Source organism: Mytilus galloprovincialis, chromosome 10 (genome assembly GCF_965363235.1).
Source record: "Mytilus galloprovincialis chromosome 10, xbMytGall1.hap1.1, whole genome shotgun sequence".
NCBI lineage: Eukaryota > Metazoa > Mollusca > Bivalvia > Mytilida > Mytilidae > Mytilus > Mytilus galloprovincialis.
In genome coordinates, this window is record NC_134847.1 from 80,671,219 (window position 1) to 80,694,884 (window position 23,666).

The window sequence follows — 23,666 nt, forward strand, 5'->3', positions numbered from 1 at the left end:
TATACAAAGGCTTTTTATTTTTCATATCTGGTAAAAAAAAATGTAGTACAAGTTTCTTCTATATTGCTTTTTATCAAATAATCAGAAAATAAGAAAAGTGTTCTGTATATATAATACCAATTAAAAAATTTTGCCAGTATTCGCATGGATGATGATATCAGAACTAATTAGACATGTGATCTGCATCATACTAGCAAAAATATGGCAATTTATCTTGCTGTTCATCCATTATCAAATGGCAAGATACAAGTGATAAATACAAGTAGAAAATTGTACATAAGTCTATTATCACTCTTGTTCGTAGTGTGGTAGCCATGATAAATTAGAACCATTAGATCAACAGAAAAATCTGCTTTATTTAGCTGTCTGAGAAAGATATCTAAAAATGTCTAAACCAACTACTGGACAATAGGTCTATTCAACCAGAAACTATATTAAATAAATATTTATATTCTTCGTCATGATACAGTTGTGGCATTTATAATTCTAAACAGAGCATCTCTAGGTACAGACTGTTCAAATACATGTAACGATTGTCTAGCTTTTACACCATACTGTTTACATAGGTCTTTACATTGTTGTAACTCCCCACTGTCTTTTATTTTCTTTAAAATCTGAAAAAGATACATCATATTTGTTTACTACTTCTTTGAATCTTTTTTATGAGTATATTTTTGTTTTATCATTTTACAACCTTCAAAAATAAAATAACATGATTTTAGTATGTGAGTTGTGTTTATGCTGATGTCTAAAAGAACCAGAATATAAGCAGTCAAGTCATGGTATAAGAATTATGACGGGAGGATCTAACATTAAAACACTCTTTACTTAATAAATGAAACTAATGGCTTTTTTTGGCATACTATAAACAGGTAGATAATTTGTATTACTTTCTTTATTAAGTAGATACTGCAAAACATACCACCATCATTCCATTTTCTTCTTTAAAAACCAAATCTATACTAAGTAAAATTAAATATCTGATGCTTACTTTAAGTGCCATCTAAAATTTTAATATAAACTGGCAAAGTTCTTTTTAGTTGCTATTTGTTCATGTTGTTGCACAATGGCATTTTGTTAGAAGTTTGACTTATCAATGTTATCTTTTGATTTTTTATTACCTTTTTTTGTTCGTTAGGATCTTCTAGTAATTCTTGTGTGTAGTTTAAAGATCTTTTTCCTAAGTACAGGACCCCTGGTGCTGTGGAGAGAATATTAGGAGATATATCATCTGTGTCTGGCTGTGTGAACCTGTTGATATCCTCATATAACTGAAACAAAACACATTACATCTTCAATATAAAGAAACAAGAAAACATTGTTTTACAACTTGTACATTGGATATCTATCATTGTCTTTATGAAAATCAGTTGTTAATCATTACAGGGATTTTTATTCGTATCTGGTTTTGCTTTTATTTTTATTTTTTTAGTTATCAGAAATTCTGTAACAAAGAAAATTTTCATATACATCTATGAAAATTGTATAAAAAACAATTAACCTGTTTTGAGACGAGTACAAATAACATTGATATTTCGAGACAATGTATGGTTATTCTTTATATACTGCAGCTCTTATAACTGTTTTAAATGAAGCATTTTGGGTAAAAAGCATCATTTTCTAATTTGGAGCGGACAACGTAAAATTTCTGTAAACCTGTATGTTTTATTGACGTTATAAAAAAAACTCTACGGTAATGCATTGTCAAAGTCATAAACAAGGTAATATACGGTCATTGGATACTTTAAATGGTAAGGGAGATAATTCATGCGAAAATAGCTTAAAATAAACTGATACATGTATATAATGAAAACTACCTTTTTTTATTTATTTTTTAATTCTCTGTGATACCAAAAAAAGATAGGCTTGCATGGATATTGAATATTATGCTCTGAAAGAAGCATAGGCTAATTATTTAAAATAAAGATACATGTACATAAAGTAATAAAAAAATCTCAAATTATTTGGTCTGTTAAAGTTTCTTATAATTTAACTAAAACTTCTTCAAGTTATAGTTGTATACAAATATGTGATATTTTAATTTTCTTGTTAAATACCATTTGTAATTTCAACCAAAAAATTATCCTGTATTTACCTGTCGAGTTATTGCCAAATTTTTACCCAAATTAAAAGCTGCAGTTTGGTAAGATTCGTTGTGGCCAACTAACAACAAAGCTGACTGACAACTATGTGCCAGTAAACTCCCTGATGTAAGGTATGTCTGGTCTAACCAATCATCAAATGTTAGATCTGTTTTGTAATTCTTTATCTTGGTAAACTCAGCCTCCATTGAATTACCAATTGCACATGAAATATTTTCTACTACCTAAAAGATAAGAAGTTTGGATTAAGGATCAAACTAGAGACAGGCTATAAAAAAATGATAATAATTCTTGCCTGCTATTTCTGCTGTTACAGTAAATGTGTAATGTTGACTAATTAGTACATAAGTCAATTTATCAGTCAAACACTGAGAAAAAAATACTACCAGCTTTTTCAAGAAGCTTCTGTGTAAGTTTCATTGTTTTACTTCAAAGTTGTTATATTTCACAAATATATATATATATATACTGTTAGCAATATTTATAATGTCTAACTTTAGCATACTGTTTTGTTGTTCTTCTTTATTGTATTTGTAAATTGTAACTTTATATTGTCATATATGTATATGCACTATGCCCCTTGAGGGTACCTCTTATGGAAATAAAAGATATTCTATTCTATTCTATATAAAAAGACTCTGAAAAATTGGATAGCGTATAAACAATACATGAAATAAGTACCTGAGTATTTTCTAATCTGGCCAATTCTGTACAAGCATTAGCTAGAAGGAAATCTCCTGTCAATGTGGCCATTTTATTTCCAGATGACATCCCCTCTAACACCTCATCAACCCTATCAAAATCTGACATATTGACCACACCTTTGTGTATCAGACAAGCTGTGTATATCATCTCTGTTATCTCAGCTAATGCTCTTTGACTATTATAAATATACAGTTTATTAAACATATCAAATATTTAAAGGAAGGTGCTGTCATAAATTTAAGTAATTCATCACTTACAAACCCCAGGCGTCATGGCTGTAAACTTAATTAACATCGGAAATAAAATATATACAGTTATATACGACACTGAATCATAACTGCCTCATAATCTGCCAGGAAATAAAAGCATGGATGCTAGTTCAACAGCATAACATATATAGCAAAGGACTCACATAAATTTAATGAACTTCATAAATGTAATAATCTGTAAAATAAACACATTTTACTGACACCAAGTCTAAATAAATTAAGATGACTCAACATTGGTTTGTATGTCATGATGGTCATGAATGCAAATTTTATATTCTTCCTGAACATGTAATGCAATGATGTTAATGTAACAGCATTCTAAAAATCAATGACCAATCTATTGCTACTTTATCCTGAATATATATGCATTAAAAACATTGCACAGGAAGTAAAGCAAACAATAATTAACCCATTGCATTAATGTCTGCATAAACATCTATTTATAAACTTGATATTAAAACCATAAAAAAGATTCCATAAAGGCACTTGTGTGCGTGATAGTGGGTAAAGAACATCCATTTCTGTAGACAATGGTTAAGCCTAAAATGAATTGATATCACAAAACAGCAAACCAAAAATCAAAGGAGAGGTTTAACTTTAGAAAAATCTTTTAAAATACTTCTAATCAGAAATGAAACAATTCAATATATCAAAATCATAACTGAAGGGACATGGTTTCATAGATTGACAAACAATGTACCCGGTACATGTATACTGCTTTCAACTTAAATGATTTAAAGGAAATATAACTGTATCCAAAATACATGTTATAGCAATGATCTATCTGAAATCAACCAATACTAATTAGGTGTGTTATCATGGTTTGGGCCAAATCATCAATCCCTTTCAGAGTATGCTACTAGAATAGGGTTAATATCTGGTTATCTTGCCACATGAATGTTGTGTTTACTATGGAGCACAGCACGGGGTTCTCACTAATTCATTTTGACCTTTTATGGACAAAGTGAGTCCAACAGTGAAAAGATGAAACTTTATTGCTATGTATTGTAGTATATTTTTCAGTCCCATGACCAAATAGACAAAGGACACCAAGTTTTGATTGTTTTCATACTATTGCCATGACTAATTTGATACAACAGTTTACAATCTTGATGCATCTTTGGACTCACTAGTTTTGATAAAAATGAGTCCAGACATATTTTTGTGATAAGCAAAATTATATGACTCATGAACTTGCTTTAGTGAGAACCCTGAGAGTATTATAAGCCTGTATGGTAGACCAGTTAAATAGATATCTGATTACCAGGGTGACTTTACATCATATCTCTGAAATGTTGAAATGGCAATGTACATTTACCTCGAAGTTAGTGCTGCCTAACAACTTATTACCTGTTATCTATGTCCTGATCAGAACCCGACGGCTGTCCTGCAGCTTTACATACAAGTAAAACAATTAATCCTCTTGTCTGCAATGTGTGGGAATCATTGTAAATCAGACCTCTATAATACACAACATTTATGAATTAATGGATTTTTCCAATGCCCTTTACACAAAAAAATGTACATAATATACATGATATATAAGAAGATGTACCACCACAAGCAGTTGTCTCAGAACAAAATTTCCTATATACCTTATCATAATAAGGTATATAGGAAAAATTTTTCTGAGACAAGTGCCTGTGTGTACCACTGAGAAAACTCTTCATCAAAGTCATAACTTGTAAAAGTAAGGGACGACATCAAAAGATCGATGTAGGATAAAAAACTTAAATCAAATAGTTTGGGGGTGGGGGGGTTAAAATTCTGCAAGTTTTGTATATCTAAAATCGATTTTTACATATATCCCTATTGGTAAATCAATTTTTCCCAAATTAAGTTAAGAGGGGGGGTGGGGGGGTCAATGAAAAAACTATGTGAATTAAGTTTTTTATCCTACATTGAACTTTTGATGTCGTCCCTAAATCATTATAGGTCAAAGTACAGTCAATGTTTTAGTAATTTACATGATTTAGGGAAAAGCTTTTTCAAACATCTTCCTACATATTTTTTCAAATTCAGATTTAATTCAAGAGTTTTAATTGTTTCAAATCAATATTTTCATTCTAAGTAATTACATGCATGCACATGACAATGCATGATGTCATGTTTAATACAGGCTATCAGGGTTATTATTTCCATTAACCCTTTTTCAGTTTTAATTTAAAATCTATAAAAATCATATAAGGTGCATGCACAATGTAATGTCATGAATGTTTAATACCATGTTTACCTTAAATATTTAACATGCATGTTTTAACTAAATATTTCCTTTTTATCATGTTTATTATTATTTTCAGAAATTCCTATAGATCACAACACCTTTTCAATTTATTTTGTTGTCAGATTTTAAAGGAATAGATACATGTACATGTATTTTAATTTATCAAATATTGTTAAATGTTAAATGGAGACATTCCAGGAAACTGTCACAGTATCAATTATCAGCGGATGTAACTGTTTATATAAATGTCACTACACCAATATATATGTAATATTATAAACATGTTTAAAGAAATGTTTAATTTATAAATACATATCTTAAATATAAAAAAGACATATATTGTTTATCTATTCATAATCTTTCAATCATAATATTATGATAATATTTACAAATGTATCTATATAAAAAAAATATTATGATAATATTTACAAACATGACAAATGTACATGATGTATATTAAAAAAAATATTATTTTGTAATCATGGTAATAGGTATTGTTAAATCTATCATTTTGTTATGTAATTAATGTAATCATTTATACAAATTTATAAGAGATGCATTAGAAATAAGAAACAGTTCTTAAAAGTATATACATGGACATACAATTTTAATTAATTAATATGGGGACGAAGTGGTAAAAAAAATCAATAAAAAAAAAAAAAAAATCGGGAAAAATTTCCCAAATTTTTTATTCTACTAATGAACTCAAAATCGTTAACTTTTTTTTCAGATCTGTTCCTGTTCCACTTCCTGTTCCAGTCTTGTTTGCATGAGATTTTGAATAAAATGTATATTTATCAACATATCAACAATTATAGGAAGGAATTCAACACCCAATCATTTTTAAATATTGTTTGATATGAAAAAAACGTTACCTGATAACAGCGTTTCTTTGTTTACATTAAATATGACGTCATAACTTAAATAACGTCACAACCAAAATCGTAAACGTTACGTTCTTTGTTTACATTGAATATGACGTCATAGCGTCACAACTAAATCCCTAACAACAGAAACAAAATCGGAAACGTTACGGTATTTCCGTTTCTCTTTTCAACATGTTTGATTTATAAAAAAAATCATACAGACTTCGTCCACATTCACAGGTTATGCCTGCTTCATATTAGACAACTTTGGAGTTTCTTAGCAAATTATCACAACATTTATTATGCGACAGTGAGAACTGATAGTTCATTTACCTTGCTTACACCTATTGAGATGTAAATCATTCATAAAACAACTTGAAATTGGTATATAGATTTACCTAGCTGTCTGAAGTAGAGGATGTTTAGAACCAACAAGTTTCCTCATTTGAATAGCAACATTTGATATTTCATCACTCAAAAAACATCTGAGCCCCATTAATGAAGTTGGATAGCCAACAAGTTTCTCTGCATCTGAAACTGCTTTGTTCCATTCTGTTACTTTTTTTGAACTCCAAATTCCAAAACATTTCTTGGGAAAACTTTTAGAATGTGATGCAATATGATGACTCTTCAGCAAAAAAATAGGATCCTTCATAAAAGATAATGATCTGAATATTCTTGATAAATGCATGATGTTCTTTTTTTATATTTTTTTTTCAAAACACGATAAAAATTTATAATTCAAAAATAATGTGCATTTTTACAAGGGCAATATCCATGATATCTAACACTGGTTGTGTTGTACGTCACAGAATCTGTGTTCGGGTCTAACGAAACTCTACAATAGAAAATTTAGCAACGGTCGAAAATGAAATACTTCCAACTTCCAACGTATACAATGATTCCAAAACATTGGAATGAATTCATTTAATGACTTTTTCTGATTATATCAAATATATACACTTCCTTTTTCGTTCCATGAAATGTGAATATTTTAATTTTGATATTACAATTTGTGAAAAATGTAAAATAGTTTACATATTTTGAAAAAGATTTTGGTAAAGAGATAAACTAGAGGCCGCTTAAACCCATTTTGAATGTGATACACCTTTAATTCTCTTTCTTTTTAGCGTGGGGATTTATCATTATCGAATATAATACAGAAGACGTATATTTCATGTTTGATTATTGATAATAAATAAACAAGTGTAGCGACTAGAGATACATTTTTCTCGAGGTTCTAAGGGATACGGAAGGTGTCGCTGAACAGCTGAAGCGAAACTGTAAACAAACAGACGAAATGTACCGTCGATGTTTCCTATCCATTTTAACAAATGCCAGGCCATGCAAACCAACATCTAAATGTGTTAGTGTTTTATTTCTTCCAAACAAATTTCATTTTGATAAAACATATGTCTTTATACTTAAATAATTCCTTAGCCGAGCACATGTCGAAAGTTAAAGGTCACGTTCTTGGAATTTTATATTTCATTTTCCTTCCTGGCTTCTCGGAAAATGCATTGCATGTTTAAATTTAAATAGTAGGTCAGTAAAATCAAATTCTGAGAACCATCTTACCACTGACTTTTTGAAAATATGCTCTATATTATTAGCATATAAAATAGAACCGTTGAGGGATAAAATTATATGACCCCAAACTGCTTAATGTTGGCGGATTTTTCAAACTTTGTAAATATTGTACTAAGACAGTAAGTCTTTTTTTACTTTTCTTATTCATGAAAAAAAGTTAACATTTCTCAATGCTTACTTAAATAATTATCATTTGCATCATATTTATCTTTAATTATATAACTTTTTGTTTATTTTCTGTCTCAGCAATTTCATCTCTGTTAGCTGTTTAGCATGTTTTGGAAGAAATGTGAATAACTAGAGTAAGAAAATTGCTTCATAATTTTTTTTATTTCTGCATGCATTGGACATGTTGGATATAAAAATAAATGTGCATGTGTTTAAACTATTCAAAAGTTCTTTTGATTGGTAAACTACGAACATTAATAACCTGTTTGATTTAATAAGACATCATGCATGTCATGTACTTTGTTTGTGCATGTTACTTTAGAAATGATTTTTTTTAACTAATTACATTGTACAAGTTGTAAGTTAACACATGGTACATATATACATGTAAGTTAATAAATATTGTTTATTTTGTTCTAGGCTACATTTATTTGATTTAATTGTTAATTACACTTTTAGTCATTCTATGAGTAAAGATAACAAACTGAATTGATTTATCAATAGAATCGTAACCTTATCAGTCCGAAACTCAGTTGAAATAGAACAAAAGAATCAAAGCTCTTTGTTAGAGAAGGTGATAAATGCTTACTGTAATGTTTACTATAGTAACAAAAAATTTAAAAGTTAATAGATAGAAATAAAATGATAATTTTCTTCTCAATTATGAAGTGTTCAATCTTAAAAACACCATTTGCATAAGGTTTCAATTTATCTATTACATAGTTAAGCCAAACAATTAGATATCAAGTCGACGACATGGGTATCTATCAAGTTGGATGTAGAAAATGCATAACCACCGATTTTTTGGAAAAAAATACCACGGACGGAGAACATATTAATCTCTTAGTTCAGTAATTTTCGTGTCTGCCCTTCCATAATCATTATGTGACTCAAGAAAAAAATCTAAAAAAATGGGTTACAATTGTATCGAAAAGAGAAAATCGAGTGCACCTTTTTATGTCAGGGTGTGTTTGAGTTTAATATTTTGTCTTGAAAATGTACAAAGCAAGAATATTTGATATATAATCTCGCTTCAGATTCTATCATTTTTATATATTAAAGCGACAGGTTGACTTTATAACATAAAACAATCACAGTACTAAAAGATGTAATATATGGGTCAAGTGAAATACATGTACCTATCTAATGAATCATAAAAACAGAGTAGGTGTGTTCGAATAGCTATTTTTTTACTAAAAGTACTTGACGATGACAGTCTTTCAAGTTGGATGATGAAAATGCATATCTTCGAAAAATAATAATTTTTTGTGTGTTATAACTAAGGTTTATCATGTTTATGTTCTTTAACGACTAAAAAAATCTAGCCTGCCCTTCCACGTAATATTTCATTAGAATTTTTTTAAATGTTTATGAATTTTCAAAAATTCCACCTGACAACCGATTAGACAATAGTTTTCAGTTGAATCAATGCAGACAAGATCATAAACTGATGCTCATTAGCCAGTAGACATATTTGTCTTTTAAAATACAACTGACATATAAGGATCGTAATGGTGCTATCTGGATAAATTTATCGGTTTTCAAGAGCAAAATTGGCAGCGTGTCATCCCTACAATGGCGTCTATTTCTACGTGAAAATTAACTGGCGTAATGGGGAGATAATTTTGACGAAGTAGAATCCTGACTATCTTTTATTAGAATTTGTTGAAATGAAAATTGAATAAATAAATAATTGTGTGTCACAAATATGTTTATTTTTCATCAAAATATTGTAAGTTTCACATTACATTATTGCTGATATTACAATGTACAATGTGTGCACCTGGTCCAGTATACATAGAATAAGTTCATTATGTTCAAAGGGATGCAACTCTATAATAAATCAATGATTACATTGTTTATAGTATTAACATGATTAAGCATTGTAAAGACCAGAACATTTATAAATATATGAAGTCTATGTGAAATCCATTTTTTCCAGTATATTAATTTTTTTATCAGCAAAATTTACAATAGACAGTACTGTCTTAATTTAGAAATTTGTGCATGCACTTTTTATTATGATTGCATATTTGAACAATAAACAAAAATGTGAGATAAATTACTAGTATTGTTTTTGTAATTTCAGGAAATGTGATCGCAAATATTTTTTTCAAATAATTCTTAGTTTTATGAAACTTATTCTCTGGTAAATTTCACACTAAAGAAAACATCAGAAATATATTTTAATTTACAAATCACCTATTTTAGTAATCATGTTCTACAGCTTTAATCCATAAAGATAAAGGTCTATTAAAAAATTGAAATAGTTTAACTCTTTGAAGGAATTTCTTCTGATTTTCCCAATTTTAAGAACTTTTTTCAAGCAAATTAAAAAAATATACATGAAACCTGTAGTTGACTTGTTCAAATTATTTTAATTTAAGTTATTAACCATTTTCCAGTGTTAAAGAAATAGCCTTTTTGCAATATTCCCTTTTGCATGTTTTGGGTCTTGGATCTATATGAAATCGACTAAAATACCTTTATTCTATTAACAAAGCTGTTAGATAAATTCTCAGTACATGTATCTACATGATCTATATCCTTTATATTACTTATCCTTTTTGTTCCTGGAAAAGGAAAAGACTCAGCCTCTTGACCATGTTGACAAATGCTAAAGACATAAAGAAAACAGTTATTTGCAAATAAAGTTAAAAGTTATATCCTTCATGTCCTTGTGACTGAGGAAGATAAAAATGGTTGTACATGTAGTTGAATACTTTCATGATAAATTTAATCATGATAGTTTGCAATAATATTAATAATCAATTGAATTTGTTTTATTTAAGGTTCACAAAAGAGCTTTAATGACGATAACAAAAGGTCAGATGGCAATAATGAATGGAGGAGACACTCATATGAAAAAGAGAACACTGTTCACTGAGAGAGCATCAGATTTTCTTGAATCTGTCTTTTCATCAAGTGATGTCAGCATATTATCATCAGAGGTTTGTATTTTGTCAAATGTATATTGAGATGATGAGAACATCTTGCTGTGAGAATATTGATTTATTGTGATGCTTGTTCTTAAATCTTTTGTTGAATTGTTACACCACTGTCAAGGGTTGTGGAAGGGTTGGCGTTCCTTCAAACTAATTTAAACCCACCACATTCTATATGTGCCTGTCAAATATCAGGAGCCTGTTATTCAGTGATTGTCGTTTGTTGCTGTGAATCATATTTATTTTTTGTTCATTATTTTGTACATAGATCAGGCATTTTAAGTTTTCTCTTTTGAAATGTTTCACATTTGTTATTTCGTGGCTAATTATAGCTGCCTATGAGGTATTGGTTTTAATTATTGTTGAAAGCCATACAGTAACCTATAGTTGTGAATTTCTGTGTCATGGTCTCTTGTGGAGATTTGTCACATTTTCTTATTTTTGTCGAGCCTTTGACTTCAGTCAGTGTTGTCGGCGTCCACAAATATTCATTTGTGGTTAAAATTTTTGAAATTTTAATAACTTTCTTAAACTATACTGGATTTCTTCCAAACTTGGACAGAAGCTTGCTTATGATAATAAGATAGTTCTTATTCATATTTCGCCTTCGGTCTCAAGTAATAAATTAGCTTAACTTCTCTATGAGGGGTGAAGCTTACATGTAATATCTCTGTTTAAAGAAACAAACTATAACCACCAGACCATAGCTGGCCAGTGACCTTGGCCCTAGTATATAAGCACCTGTTCCATAATAACTTGTCATTATTTTTCTAGAGGGTGTGAAGTGAACACTTCACTTGAATTCTTTTTAGTTATTTTATTTTTATCTAAGATTTAGGGGAAAGTTACTAAAGTTACATTTAACTTGTCTACGATGTACGACAAGTTCTAATGTTATTTTGTTAATTAGAAATAATAATTCCTCAATTGTCTACGATGTATGACAAGTGTTGATGGAAATGAATTTAAAAATTTCTTGTCTACGATGTATGACAAGTGTCGATGGAAATTAATTAAAATTTTTATTGTCTACGATGTATGACAATTTTATATATTCATTAAGTATTTGCCTTAGTACGATGTACAGCACATTTGTTACTTAATTCATACTCCTGTTTGTTAAACAGGTAGATATTTAAAAGTATTTCTATTCACCTGAAGGTCGTGAGTACTCTTCAGAGTTTACACATGTTTTACCTGCACAGGTACACATTATTTTATTACAATGGCTGAATTTGATTATGCAAATGTATTGCTTTTGCAAGATGTTTAGAATTATGTTTACACTTACAAGGGTGATGGCTATGATTTTCATCACCTCTGAGTTGTTTTAGAAATTAAAGATGATAAATTTAATAGGAAAACAAGAGGTATTTTGAATAAATCCTCTTCTTAAACAGTTATAAAACCTAGTAGTTTTATAAAAGATCATAATGGCATTGCAATTTGAAATAATTGACAAAGCAACAGAACGAGTCAAAAGTAAGTTTTTAAAATCTAGTGCTACTTGTATAGCTTCAAAATCTCCTTCATTTGTGAAATTTTCTCAAGATAGTGCTGTTGAGATTTAAGATAGGCATGTACAATACATATTGATGCATTGACTCATTATTATTAATGTAGTAAAGAACATGTATGAATCATGAGGTTTGAGACAGTTTCTCTGCCTTCAACTCAAGCAGAGTTTGTAGAGAAACCTGCTGCTTTATTCGAATTTTGCCATTAGAGGCTTACTTTAATGAAGATTTAGTTCTAATTTTGATCTGAACTACTGTAATGATACTGTTCATGTACCTCCTTTTGGAGTTTGTGTCATGGCTGATGATAGTCCAGCCGGAACTGAATTTTGATACGTCTTTTGATCCTGCATTAAGGTTTTCAGAAGCCTTTAACATGTTTAAGGCTTCTCTTAGTGAGATTAATGGTCCATTATCTCATCCTGTTTGTTGAACAGTTTAATCATGATTTTGCTGGGAAAATCCCAAAATTGTTTAAAAAGGCAGAAAACTGTGTCTAAGTTTTCTTCTGGACTTTCTGTGACTGTTAATAATACTACCATGTCAGTAAATATCAAATCAGGAAAATATCAAGTTCATAGAGGAGTAATACTATCACCCTGAGAACTGTGAGAATTCAGTGTGTCTAGGATAAATAACAAGATTGAAATGGCACTGCCTAGACAGGCCCACTATGTGGTTTCAAAGATGCAGGAAACCCAGAGATACTTTATTAAGGGGTTGATCATCACCCTTATTGTTGAGGATTTTATTGTAAAATTATATTTGTTGGTTTGACCATGAGTTTCTATTTAGACTCATAGGAGATGCTCAGAAATATCTAGATGATAAAACTTATTTGTAATTCTGATGTGATAGTTGATTTATTACGTTTTTAGTTATGATTGCATGAAGCAAACTTGGTGATTATACAAAGATTCTAAAGCAAATTCTAGATTCCTTGGAAGAGGTTCCAGGTCTAGCAATTATTTTACTCCCAGCTGTTATGGGAAAGGCAATATCAGTCTTTTAACTGCGGAGGCTCTGTTGGTCAACAGGGCGTATACTAGTAGGCAATTCCCTTCTTTGAGAGGGAGAGGTTTCCAAAAAGGGAACAGAGAATCTCAAAGAGGTCACATTTCTCAACCAGTTGCTATATACAGTAGATAACTTAAATATTATGATTTGGAAAATGTTACTAATGATCTATTGATATTAAATTTAATAAGAAATGGTTATAAAATTATTTTTAGTGATGTACCACATATTTGAATAAAGTACATTTCACCTTTCATAAGGATGAAATAATTTCAGAAGTCCAAAAATTGATAGCTAAGGGAGCTATTTAAGAGGTTGATCGATCATTGGAAAATCAGTTTATTTCCTATACTTTCTTAGTTTCTAAGAAAGATGGGTCTTCAAGGCCTGTTATACCTATTTGAAAAATTCAAACAAACTTAGCTTGTGGCTAATCAGCATTTGGAGCAGGACCATTTATCTTTTGTTTAGATGTAATTCTTAGGGATGGTTATCTATATATATAGAGAGAGAGAGCTAACATCTATAGATCTCACAGATGCATATTTAAGTATCATTTATGATTATATCATAATTTCCTGATTCATGTGGAAAGGACATTGATATGATATTTATGTTCTTTGTTTTGGATTGGCTTCTGCATCAAGAGTTTTTACTAAGGTTTTAAAACCTGTCTATGTATTTTTATGAAATAATGTCACTTGAAGTATATACATGCTATAGTTTATACATTGATGATTCTTTTATTATGGATCAGAATTTAGATGGTTGTATTGTGAATACAGAAGAAGTGGTGCAAATGCTTGATAAGCTGTGCTTCGGAATAAATTTTGAGAAGTTGGTACTCATTCCTTGGAAGCACATTGTTTTCCTTTGTCTCATTATTGATACTGAGCTATTTAAGTTTTTTATGACAGATGAGAAATGGTAAAATTATCTCCCTTGGGAAATTCTTCTTAAATAGAATTGTGTAACTGTATTATAGATGATTTGCATCATATATTGGTCTTGTGGCACATGCTTTTAATGCAGTATCTGTGGGAATGTTGCAGAAACATGGCGAGAAATAATGTTGAAACACTGTATAGTTGTTACAGTGTTTATTATCATCAATCTATAGGTGAAATTTTTAACAATTTAAATCAGAAATTAAGAATTGATTTTTAGACCCATCCAAATAAGTTTTTGGATTGGTCCAGATGCCTCATTAGAAGGATTTGGGATCCAAATTTGAAGAAAATTTTTCTGTTGGTAGATGGAGCTTCTTTAAGAACATATTTTTTGCGCTCATTTCATATAGATTTCTTAGAATTGTTGGCTATATTTTTCTTTTGGAGAGAAATTTTTAGTCACAGAGAGTTATACAATCAGAAAATACAATTTGGGTAGCATTTATTATGCAATAGGAGGTATAACCTCTTTGTCACTTTTAAAACATGCTTACTACAAATATTTCATTATTTGGGCTTGGTGTTCAAGAAAGAACATTTTTATCACAGCTCTTTATATTCCTGGTAAGAAAATTTTGATGCTAATCATATGTCTAAAAAATTTACAGATTCAACAGGATGGCAATTGAAAGAAGATATATTTGTTTTGTTGTTATCACGTTTTCATTTTCAAATCTGTAGATAATTGATTCGTTGTCTTTTGACCAACAAGCTCCTTTCAGAGATGTTTGTACTTTTCATGGTCAGATTTAAGACCTTATATTTTCCAATCTTTTTCATTGTTGGGGGTAATTATAAAGAAAATTATTAGTGATAAAGTTCAGAAGGCTCTTTTGATTATTCCTTTTGGTCTGCTCAGAGTTGGTTTTCTTTGCTAAGACCAATTTTAATTTATTTGACAATTAAAAGTTCTGCTAAACATAAAAGTTAGTAACAATGTTACATACTGAAGAATGCCTTTCCATTATGAAGAGATTTGATTTAACTGTGTATTGTAAAAAATATAAGTGAACCAACACCTGAAGGGTTGATTGTGCGGTAGGGTAAAAACGTGTGTATTATATTCAGAAATCACTTTAATATAAACAGGAGATTTCAAAATCATTTGTAAAATATATTTACACTTCATCTTGGAGATCATGCATCTATGATCAAGCATTATCAATATTTTTTGAGAAATTTCATTATTTGGTGTGTTCAAAGAGAACCAATTCCTTATCACCATCTAAAAAGGATGTTATTGATTATTGAAATTTTTTGTAAAACACAAGCTTTTCATATTCAGCATGTTTAATGTGAATTTTACTTGTTTTATGTTGAAACAGACTTGATCCTTTAAGAAGTAGATGTTACTAAATTTGTTTGTTTACTACATGCATATGTGAAAGGTTGCTTAAGCCTGAATCTGCAATTGAAGAGTTAGATACTCTTTCACTGTGGAGATGAATTTAGTGCTATCTTTTTAAGTTCTTTATATTCATTAGAGGATTTTACATTGAAGACTGTCTTTTATACTTGCGTCTTTATTTGCCTTGACTTCAACTGCCAAAGTACAATCTTTATCAGCTGTAGATTTACATTTTATGTTTTTCATTCAGAGACATGGCACTTTATTTTTTCATATACATGAGTTTTTGAAAAATACTAAATCTGTTAGTTAGTCTACCTAATGAGGTGATCAAGGGTTTTGATAAACCAAAACTTTGTGTTGTTAAGACAATGATTTATCATGTTTTGTGTACAAAATATGTGAGAGAATTCATCTAAGTCTTTTCGTAAAGTTTAGATAGTTAGAGAGAGAGTTCTAATTTTAGCCGAGGTTTTAAGGTTTACTCATTTAGAGGAACCTCTTCATAAGTGCATTTAGCCTCAGGATGTTCTATTAAAAACATTATGGCAACAGCTTAGTCTGGACATATGGTAAAACTTTTTATAAGTTCTATAAAAGGGAAAGTGAATAATATCAGTACTAAAACACTTTTCTTCAGTTGTAGTTACTGGATGATCTTGTGATTTCTATGCTTTATTAAATGTTGGCATTTATAAAAATTGTTTTTAGTTTGTGTCTACACTTTAAACAAGCTAATTTATTACTTGAGACCGAAGGCGAAATATGAATAAGAATGTTCCTTCATCCAAGCATATCTTGGATGTGCAGGATGAAGGTCATTCTTAGAATATGAGCCTGAGGCTCGAAAGTAATTAATTCCCACCCTAGGGATTATCAGTCAGACCCACCCTTTTTCCAATGGGTTTTATATTTGGTCGACACAAACTTGCTTTAAATTATGACAAGTTATTATGGAACAGGTGCTTATATACTAGGGTCAAGGTCACTGGCCAGCTATGGTCTGGTGGTTATAGTTTGTTTCTTTAAACAGAGATATTACATGTAAGCTTCACCCCTCATAGAGAAGTTAAGCTAATTTATTACTTTCGAGCCTCCGGCTCATATTCTAAGAATGACCTTCATCCTGCACATCCAAGATATGCTTGGATAAAGGAACATTTTCAGAAGTAAATTTTGTAAAAATAAAATTCTATTTTCATAACTTTCTTAAACTCTCCTAGGTTTTGTACCAAACTTGGACAGAAGCTTGTTTATGATCATAAGATAGTATCCAGAAGTAAATTTTGTAAAAATAATATTCCAATTTTTCCGATTTTTACTTTTAAATGGACTTAGATTTTCTGCCAGGAAACAACACATTCACTCTGTGGTTAAAGTTTTTGAAATTTCAATAACTTTCTTATAATATTTTGGATTTGTACCAAAGATGGTTTATGATCAAAAGCTAGTATCTAGAACAAAGTTTTGTTAAAACTTTTTACCTGTGTATCTGTATTTTACTTATAAATGGACTTAGTTTTTCTTCCAATTAACATTACATCATGTACAAACAAACTGTAGTTAAAGATTCATAAACTATCCTGGATTTTTACCAAACTTGGACAGAAGCTTCTTACAATCAAAAGATACCATAGTATCAAGAGAAATAATTTTATTGATTTTTTTTCATCATTTTTGTTTGGCCTGCGATTAACAGCAAAAGTAGGTGAGACACTGGGTTTCGCGAAACATTTTATGTAAGCTCCATAGTGTGAAATCTGTTAGTAAATTATATCATCATAGATTTTAAAGGGTTCATCCACAAATGTATACTGTAGGTTTTCAATTTTTCAGCAATCTATTTTTTTTCTTATTAGCCTCTGAAAACAATTTATATTTATTTATTGTTAATTTTAATCTGATATCAAAAATAAAAGTTATACAGTCATGACAGTTTTAATCTGGAAGGTTAGGAACAAAGTTGACTTCATATTTGGTGAGCTCAAAACAGTGATGAATTGTAACAATTGGTTGTACTTATGGAAATTATTAGATACATTCTTCCTGTTTTCCAATATTTTGATTTTTTTAATGTTGAAAGAACTTAAAATTTTCATCACATTTTTTTCGGAATCTATTGAAACAGAATGACTTCAAATATTGTCAGAAACTCAACATTGATGAGGTGTTATCTGTAAGCACTTTTAAGATTTGTCAAATACAGTCTTCCTTTCTCCTGACACTTTGATAAAAAATAATAAGAGCACTTTTTCAGAAACTCATCCATATTTGCAATGGTCTGTAGCTCAAGAGTCACCAGTTGTAATGTGTATCCACTTTCCCAATCTGTCAGATCAGAGCTGCTACTTTCTGTTTTCCAATACTTGAATTATTAGAGGGGGTACATGCTAAGACCATGAAATGTTGTCTGGGTATCTTGGGTCAAGTTGAGATATATCAAGTTTTACTGGCCATATGTAAATAAATAAACTTCAATTAATATCGTAAATAGAATTCTTGATAAAAATCATTTATGACTGAAAAATTCAGTAATATGTAGCGTGAATTTTATTATTTCAGAGGTAAATTTTTTTTGAAAATTTGATAGCCCAAACAAAAATAAGATAAAATCTTCGAAATTTAGTGTAACAAGTGCATTCTAAAGTAACATTTAAAACCTTTAAGTTGATTGATAAAAATGATCTTGACATACTTATATTGTTTTAATTTGATGTAATATTTGTTTACATAAGAAGACGTAACCGATAGTTCTCGGAACAGGAGGTTTTTATTTTTTAGCAATTGTCAAGATCTAATTATAGGCTTTTTGTGCACAAAAACAGTTATACAGGTGTACTTATTGATAGGTATAAATAATTGAATTGTAATTGATATTATTTTCGTATCCATATCTTTCATTTGAACCTACCTGAAGTTCTTGGAAGTGATGACTTCCCATCAGCCATAGATAATTGTTACATGTCATGGACAGAAAATAGTTCCTCAGTAGAAGTCAATTATCTATACTATTTGTGGTCTTGGTGGTACTGATCTGTTACTTTTAAAACTTTTATAAAACCTATCCTGTCACAATTTCAGTTAAAATAAAGAAAAATCACAAACATTTGATGCATCAGTATTTATTCATTTATAATTAGATTTAAAAAAAGTCATCATTGTAATTACTTTCATCTGGTAAGAGTTAAAAAGTCAGCTTACTGTTAATGTTACGTGAGATACAAAGTAGTTTGATGTCAGTGCTTTATTTAGAATTAGGAAAGCTGCAAATTTTAAACATTTACAATTTTTGTTATTTAGATAAATCTGGAAGTGTATGATTATAAAAATTAAAAAAAAGAGTAACACATAACTGTAAATTGACTTATTTTTGCAAGTCAAGTTTAGTTATTGAGCAATAAAATACATCATTTGCTGTTTCATTTAATCTACAAATCTGCTTTAGCATGCTGTAAAATTATCTGACCTTTGTGGTATCAGATAAAATTCATCGAACTTCTATCTCACTTCTGAGAATTGAATATGATTTTGTCAAATAACCATAACTGTTTTAACCGTTGTATTTGAAATCTATGTTATAAAGGTTTTAAATTACCATAGAAGTAACACTAGACTTAAGCTTTTAGGGATAAAACAGTAATGTTTCCGTTGAAGATCAGTTCTATCAAGGATTCTGATATTATATTTCAAGTTCCTCCTTATTTTCTAAATGTAGCTAAAGCAAAGTTAAATCTGGGAACAGTATATCCAATACATATGTTCCCCGTAAAACATACCCAAATATCTAAATCTCAGATCAGGCTGCCAGATCATATATTTAGATACTTATGTCAGTACTTATGATCCAGAAATTAGGAGGGGGGGGGGAGTGGAATGTATTTATTTTTTACTCCTGCCATGCGTAAAATTTTAATTTGGTTATTTGATATAATTCTAATAAAATTGAGAATGGAAATGGGGAATGTGCCAAAGAGACAACAACCCGACCATAGAAAAAAAAAAAACAACAGCAGAAGGTCACCAACAGGTCTTCAATGTAGCTAAAAATTCCCGCACCCGGTGGCGTCCTTCAGCTGGCCCCTAAACAAATATATACTAGTAGTGATAATGAACGCCATACTAAACTCCAAATTGTACACAAGAAACTAAATTTAAAATTTTACAAGACTAACAAAGGCCAGAGGCTCCTGACTTGGGACAGGCGCAAAAATGTGGCGGGGTTAATGGCTATTTGTGTTAAATAACCAACATGCATCAAGTTTAAATTTAAAAAAAAACTTTTTTTTTCATTTTTGGCTATTTTCATCTTGTTTTCTCAAAAATAGTGTCGGCTCTACTATTTTTTTATATTTTTTTTGGTAATACTTATAAATATCTTGCCATGACCCTAATTTTTATTAATCACTTGAATATTTATTTATTATTTTGTTTTGCATTTTTGTTACAGGCTAGTAATTTTTTTCTTCATTATAATTTACAATTTTGTCAAGTTGAACTCCTGTTAAAATTTTAAGTCCTTTAGTACATTTCTCTTATCAAACATCTTATAAAAATAAGATACAGAAGAAATGTCGTGCACCTTACAATTGTTGCACTTTCATAGCAACGCAATCAATATTTTGTGCATACAGTTCTGAGAATTAAGATACTCTGTTAAATAGACGTGAATCATCTAATACATATATCTATTGACTAATTCTGAGAACTGTTTTATTTAACCTTCAAAGATTGTATACGATTACAACGTGTACACCTATTTTTAAACTTCCACGTATCTGTGATATTTTTATACTTTTTCGGAAAAACCAGGTTTTTTAAACAATGATATATATATACATTTGTACTAACATGAATTTTAGATATAAATACATGAAAATTAATACAGCATTGAGGCTTAAAATTACTATCTAGAAGAGGGAATATAATAAGGCTGACATAAATATAAAATAAAATAATTGAATCAAAACAAAGTTAGCAATCTTTATTTTATTGGTGTTTTTCCCCCTTTCTTCAATTAGCTGATTGTGCTACACATGTTTGCTTGAAAATAAAAGGTTGTTATAATCAGGAAATGTTATATTTTTTGGCTGACTTTTTTCATCATTATCAATAGATGTTATTGATGCTTTACATATGCATGTTACCAAATTTTATAAAACAAACTTTTTCTTATATAATCATAATAATTTTATTACAGTAATGCTGTAGTGATGAGATATATGAAGCAGGGTCAGATTTTTTCAGAATAAAAATAAATCTTGATGGTTGATTCTTTTGGCTGGGTTTTATTGATTGTAACTTCTTAATTTGATTTTCAGCAGGGCATTAATGATTTACTTTCACATTGTCATCAGTTCCTTTCAACTTCTCAGACATTTTTTTAATTCAGAAATATTATAACTTTACAGGATACTTTTACACATACTAATTGCTAATTTTGTGCTTATAGTCAAAGTTTCAAACAGAAACAATGTAGCTGTAATTGGAAGTTAATATTTTTTCAATTTTGAATAATGCACATTTTTCTCTCACATATTGGCAAAAAAATATCAGAAAGACCAATGAGCTAATGTTTCACAACTACTTGTAGGTCTTAAAATAAAAATAAAATTGCTCATTAGAATTCCTGAAGCCATTTTGAGGGTATACTTTTGTGTAGTCTTACACTGCATCAAGAAGAAGTAATTGAGATTTGATAAACCCAATCAAAGAAGACGATATTTTAAGATGCAAAATTTATTTCTATATATGATTGTTATTTGTCTAAGAATTTATTATTTGATTTTCAGGTTAAAAGTAGAGATTTTTGCCAGTTTTACAGTAACTTAGAGACAAAGGACAAAATGGTGTTTTTGTCAATGTTAGCCAGACAGTATGGTTTACATCAAGATATTGTATTAGAAACTGCTAAAAATGTTATAGCTTCTGAGGTAAGACAAATTCTTTTTAATAAGACACATTCCAAAATAAGTGACGTTTACATGTATTTCATAGGACTGAATAGAAGTCATTTGGATCTAGACAAAGTGAACTCAATATTGTGAAGACGTAAATTCAAATTATGAAACAAATAAAATGTATTGTGGTTTTATTGTGATATGGCAACACAAATTAATTATGTATAGCTTAGGCTTAAATTAAAATATTGTTTGTTTGCCCTTTACCGACCGACCCTATAAATTCGTTCCGCCTAAAAATCTTTTATTTGTGTTTCCCAGCAAGATTTTATTTTATTTTATTTTTTGTTCCTACCAAAAATCTTATATTTGTATTTCCCGCTCAAAACTTTTTTCCCGGAATTCTCAGGTTTTATCTTTCCTGTATAAGGTCTAGTCCGTTTGGTATCACATGAGCGTTTGACATGAATGAATACTTGCATTTGGAGTTTCAAAGCATTTGTTTGAAATCGATGTTGAAAGCTTTGAAATCATGATTTAACGAACGTTACTCTGTGTCTTTATACATGAAGAGCAGGGTTCATTCAAAAAAAGTTCGTCCAATACTAAATTATCAACGTGTGTACAAAATATTTTGTAAACAGACTTTGTATCCTATGTAGGGATGGCCTTTGGTTGTCCGTAGATTAGGATGATTATGTTAATGATGCCTTCGACCAGCATTGATATATTCTGATTTATATCTGACATGAACCAAAGGTCTGTAAAGGGGAGAATATTTGGCAGTAAAATCGCCAAGTTTTTCCATACAGATCATTTATAAATGCGGTGAAAAATACGTGACAATTGAGTTTCAAGTCTTGTAGCATTTTTATTGGAAACACAGGCACACACAAAAATTTAAACACTCTAGGGACTTTTTCTACTAGTAATGTACAATGTATTTCTGCCAGGACATATTTTACCAGAACAAAGTTATCTCTTACCTGCTTACAGAAAAACTTTAGGTCTAGGTAAGCGTTCAAGGTACATAGTACTATTAGGGTAAGTTAAAATTCTTTAAAATTCCAGGTATGTAAACGTTTAAAATATGCCGCACAGCCCTATATTTTGAAATTTGAAAAAAATTGTAGTGCATATGAATTAACTTCACATTCTACGTGATATTTTTTTTTCAAAACTTGGGACTATTATACTAATTGTCCCAGAAACTTAATAGTTAAACCATACTTAAACAAAAGCAATAAAGACAAAAATGACATCATGCAGATTTTGTATCTATAGAATAAAATATTATACCTACCTGCCTACCCATGACAAAAAATGTACTGAGCTAAGTTATTTTTTGGGAAAGAAAAATAAAATATTTTACCTACCTACCTACCCTGTTTCAAAACATAGGGTCGGAAAAGGGCAAACAAACAATATTTTAATTTAGGCCTTACATATATTTTACCACTAAAATAACTGGAATATAACCATCTAAGTCAGTCTTCCCATCTATTAACTGATCATTCATGTTATTCCAGATAATATTAAAATATAAAAAATTGTGTAGTTACTTATTTGATAAGTTTCAACGGAAATGTAATTTAATAGGGATGAAGCATAAATATAGAACATTTTATTATTTGCTACAGTGGAAATATATGTTTTCTTTTGATATCTAGAAACCAATTTTGAATCTAAAGATTAGATCTATATTTATAGGAAAGAGGTGATGCTGTTATTTTACGAGTAGAAGAAAGATTGAGACAATCACTAGTCCCTCAGTATCAACAGTTATTTAGAAATGTCAGCAGGCATGAGGGAGGGGTCAAATTCTTGGTTGACATGAGGGCTGATATATTAGTAGGTATATGTATATTTAAACACTACAAAAACAGGTTTATTTGATTCATTATAATTAATAATTTTTTGTTCTACAATGTTTTCATTTTCTACCAAAATCAGTATTTAGAACCATAGAAATAAAATAAAATCTAAGGCTCATAATCATTCATACACCTAAAACAAAATAAAAGATTAAACACTATTTATAGAGAGAGAAAAACAAACATGCACACAA

General features: G+C 29.7%; 2 protein-coding genes across 5 annotated transcripts in view; one reads left to right on the forward strand and one right to left on the reverse strand.

The window, feature by feature from the left end:
- Positions 1-18,633, reverse strand: LOC143048537 (all trans-polyprenyl-diphosphate synthase PDSS2-like). The gene is made up of 6 exons (XM_076222257.1): positions 18,613-18,633; positions 4,427-4,537; positions 2,784-2,982; positions 2,096-2,326; positions 1,122-1,271; positions 1-614 (listed from the first exon to the last, which is right to left on the reverse strand). The coding sequence occupies exons 3-6, from the start codon at positions 2,952-2,954 to the stop codon at positions 459-461; spliced, it is 708 nt and encodes a 235-aa protein (XP_076078372.1). The 5' UTR covers positions 2,955-2,982; positions 4,427-4,537; positions 18,613-18,633; the 3' UTR covers positions 1-458.
- Positions 7,320-23,666, forward strand: part of LOC143048536 (malonyl-CoA decarboxylase, mitochondrial-like) — a 26,660-nt gene continuing 10,313 nt past the window's right edge. The window contains exons 1-5 of one of the 4 annotated variants that reach the window (XM_076222254.1): positions 7,422-7,532; positions 8,003-8,058; positions 10,717-10,875; positions 21,491-21,631; positions 23,309-23,449. In XM_076222254.1, the coding sequence (XP_076078369.1) occupies positions 10,735-10,875; positions 21,491-21,631; positions 23,309-23,449 (423 nt within the window). In that variant the 5' untranslated portion in view covers positions 7,422-7,532; positions 8,003-8,058; positions 10,717-10,734. The other 3 variants (XM_076222252.1, XM_076222256.1, XM_076222253.1) reach the window with 3 other exon arrangements.

Excerpts from the sequence above, each read along its gene's own strand:
- LOC143048537 (XM_076222257.1), bottom strand. The coding sequence starts at position 2,954 with ATGATATACACAGCTTGTCTGATACACAAAGGTGTGGTCAATATGTCA. Across the intron at positions 2,327-2,783 it reads CCAGATTAGAAAATACTCAG|GTAGTAGAAAATATTTCATG; the intron begins GTACTTATTTCA and ends CTTATCTTTTAG. Across the intron at positions 615-1,121 it reads ATCCTAACGAACAAAAAAAG|ATTTTAAAGAAAATAAAAGA; the intron begins GTAATAAAAAAT and ends TATCTTTTTCAG.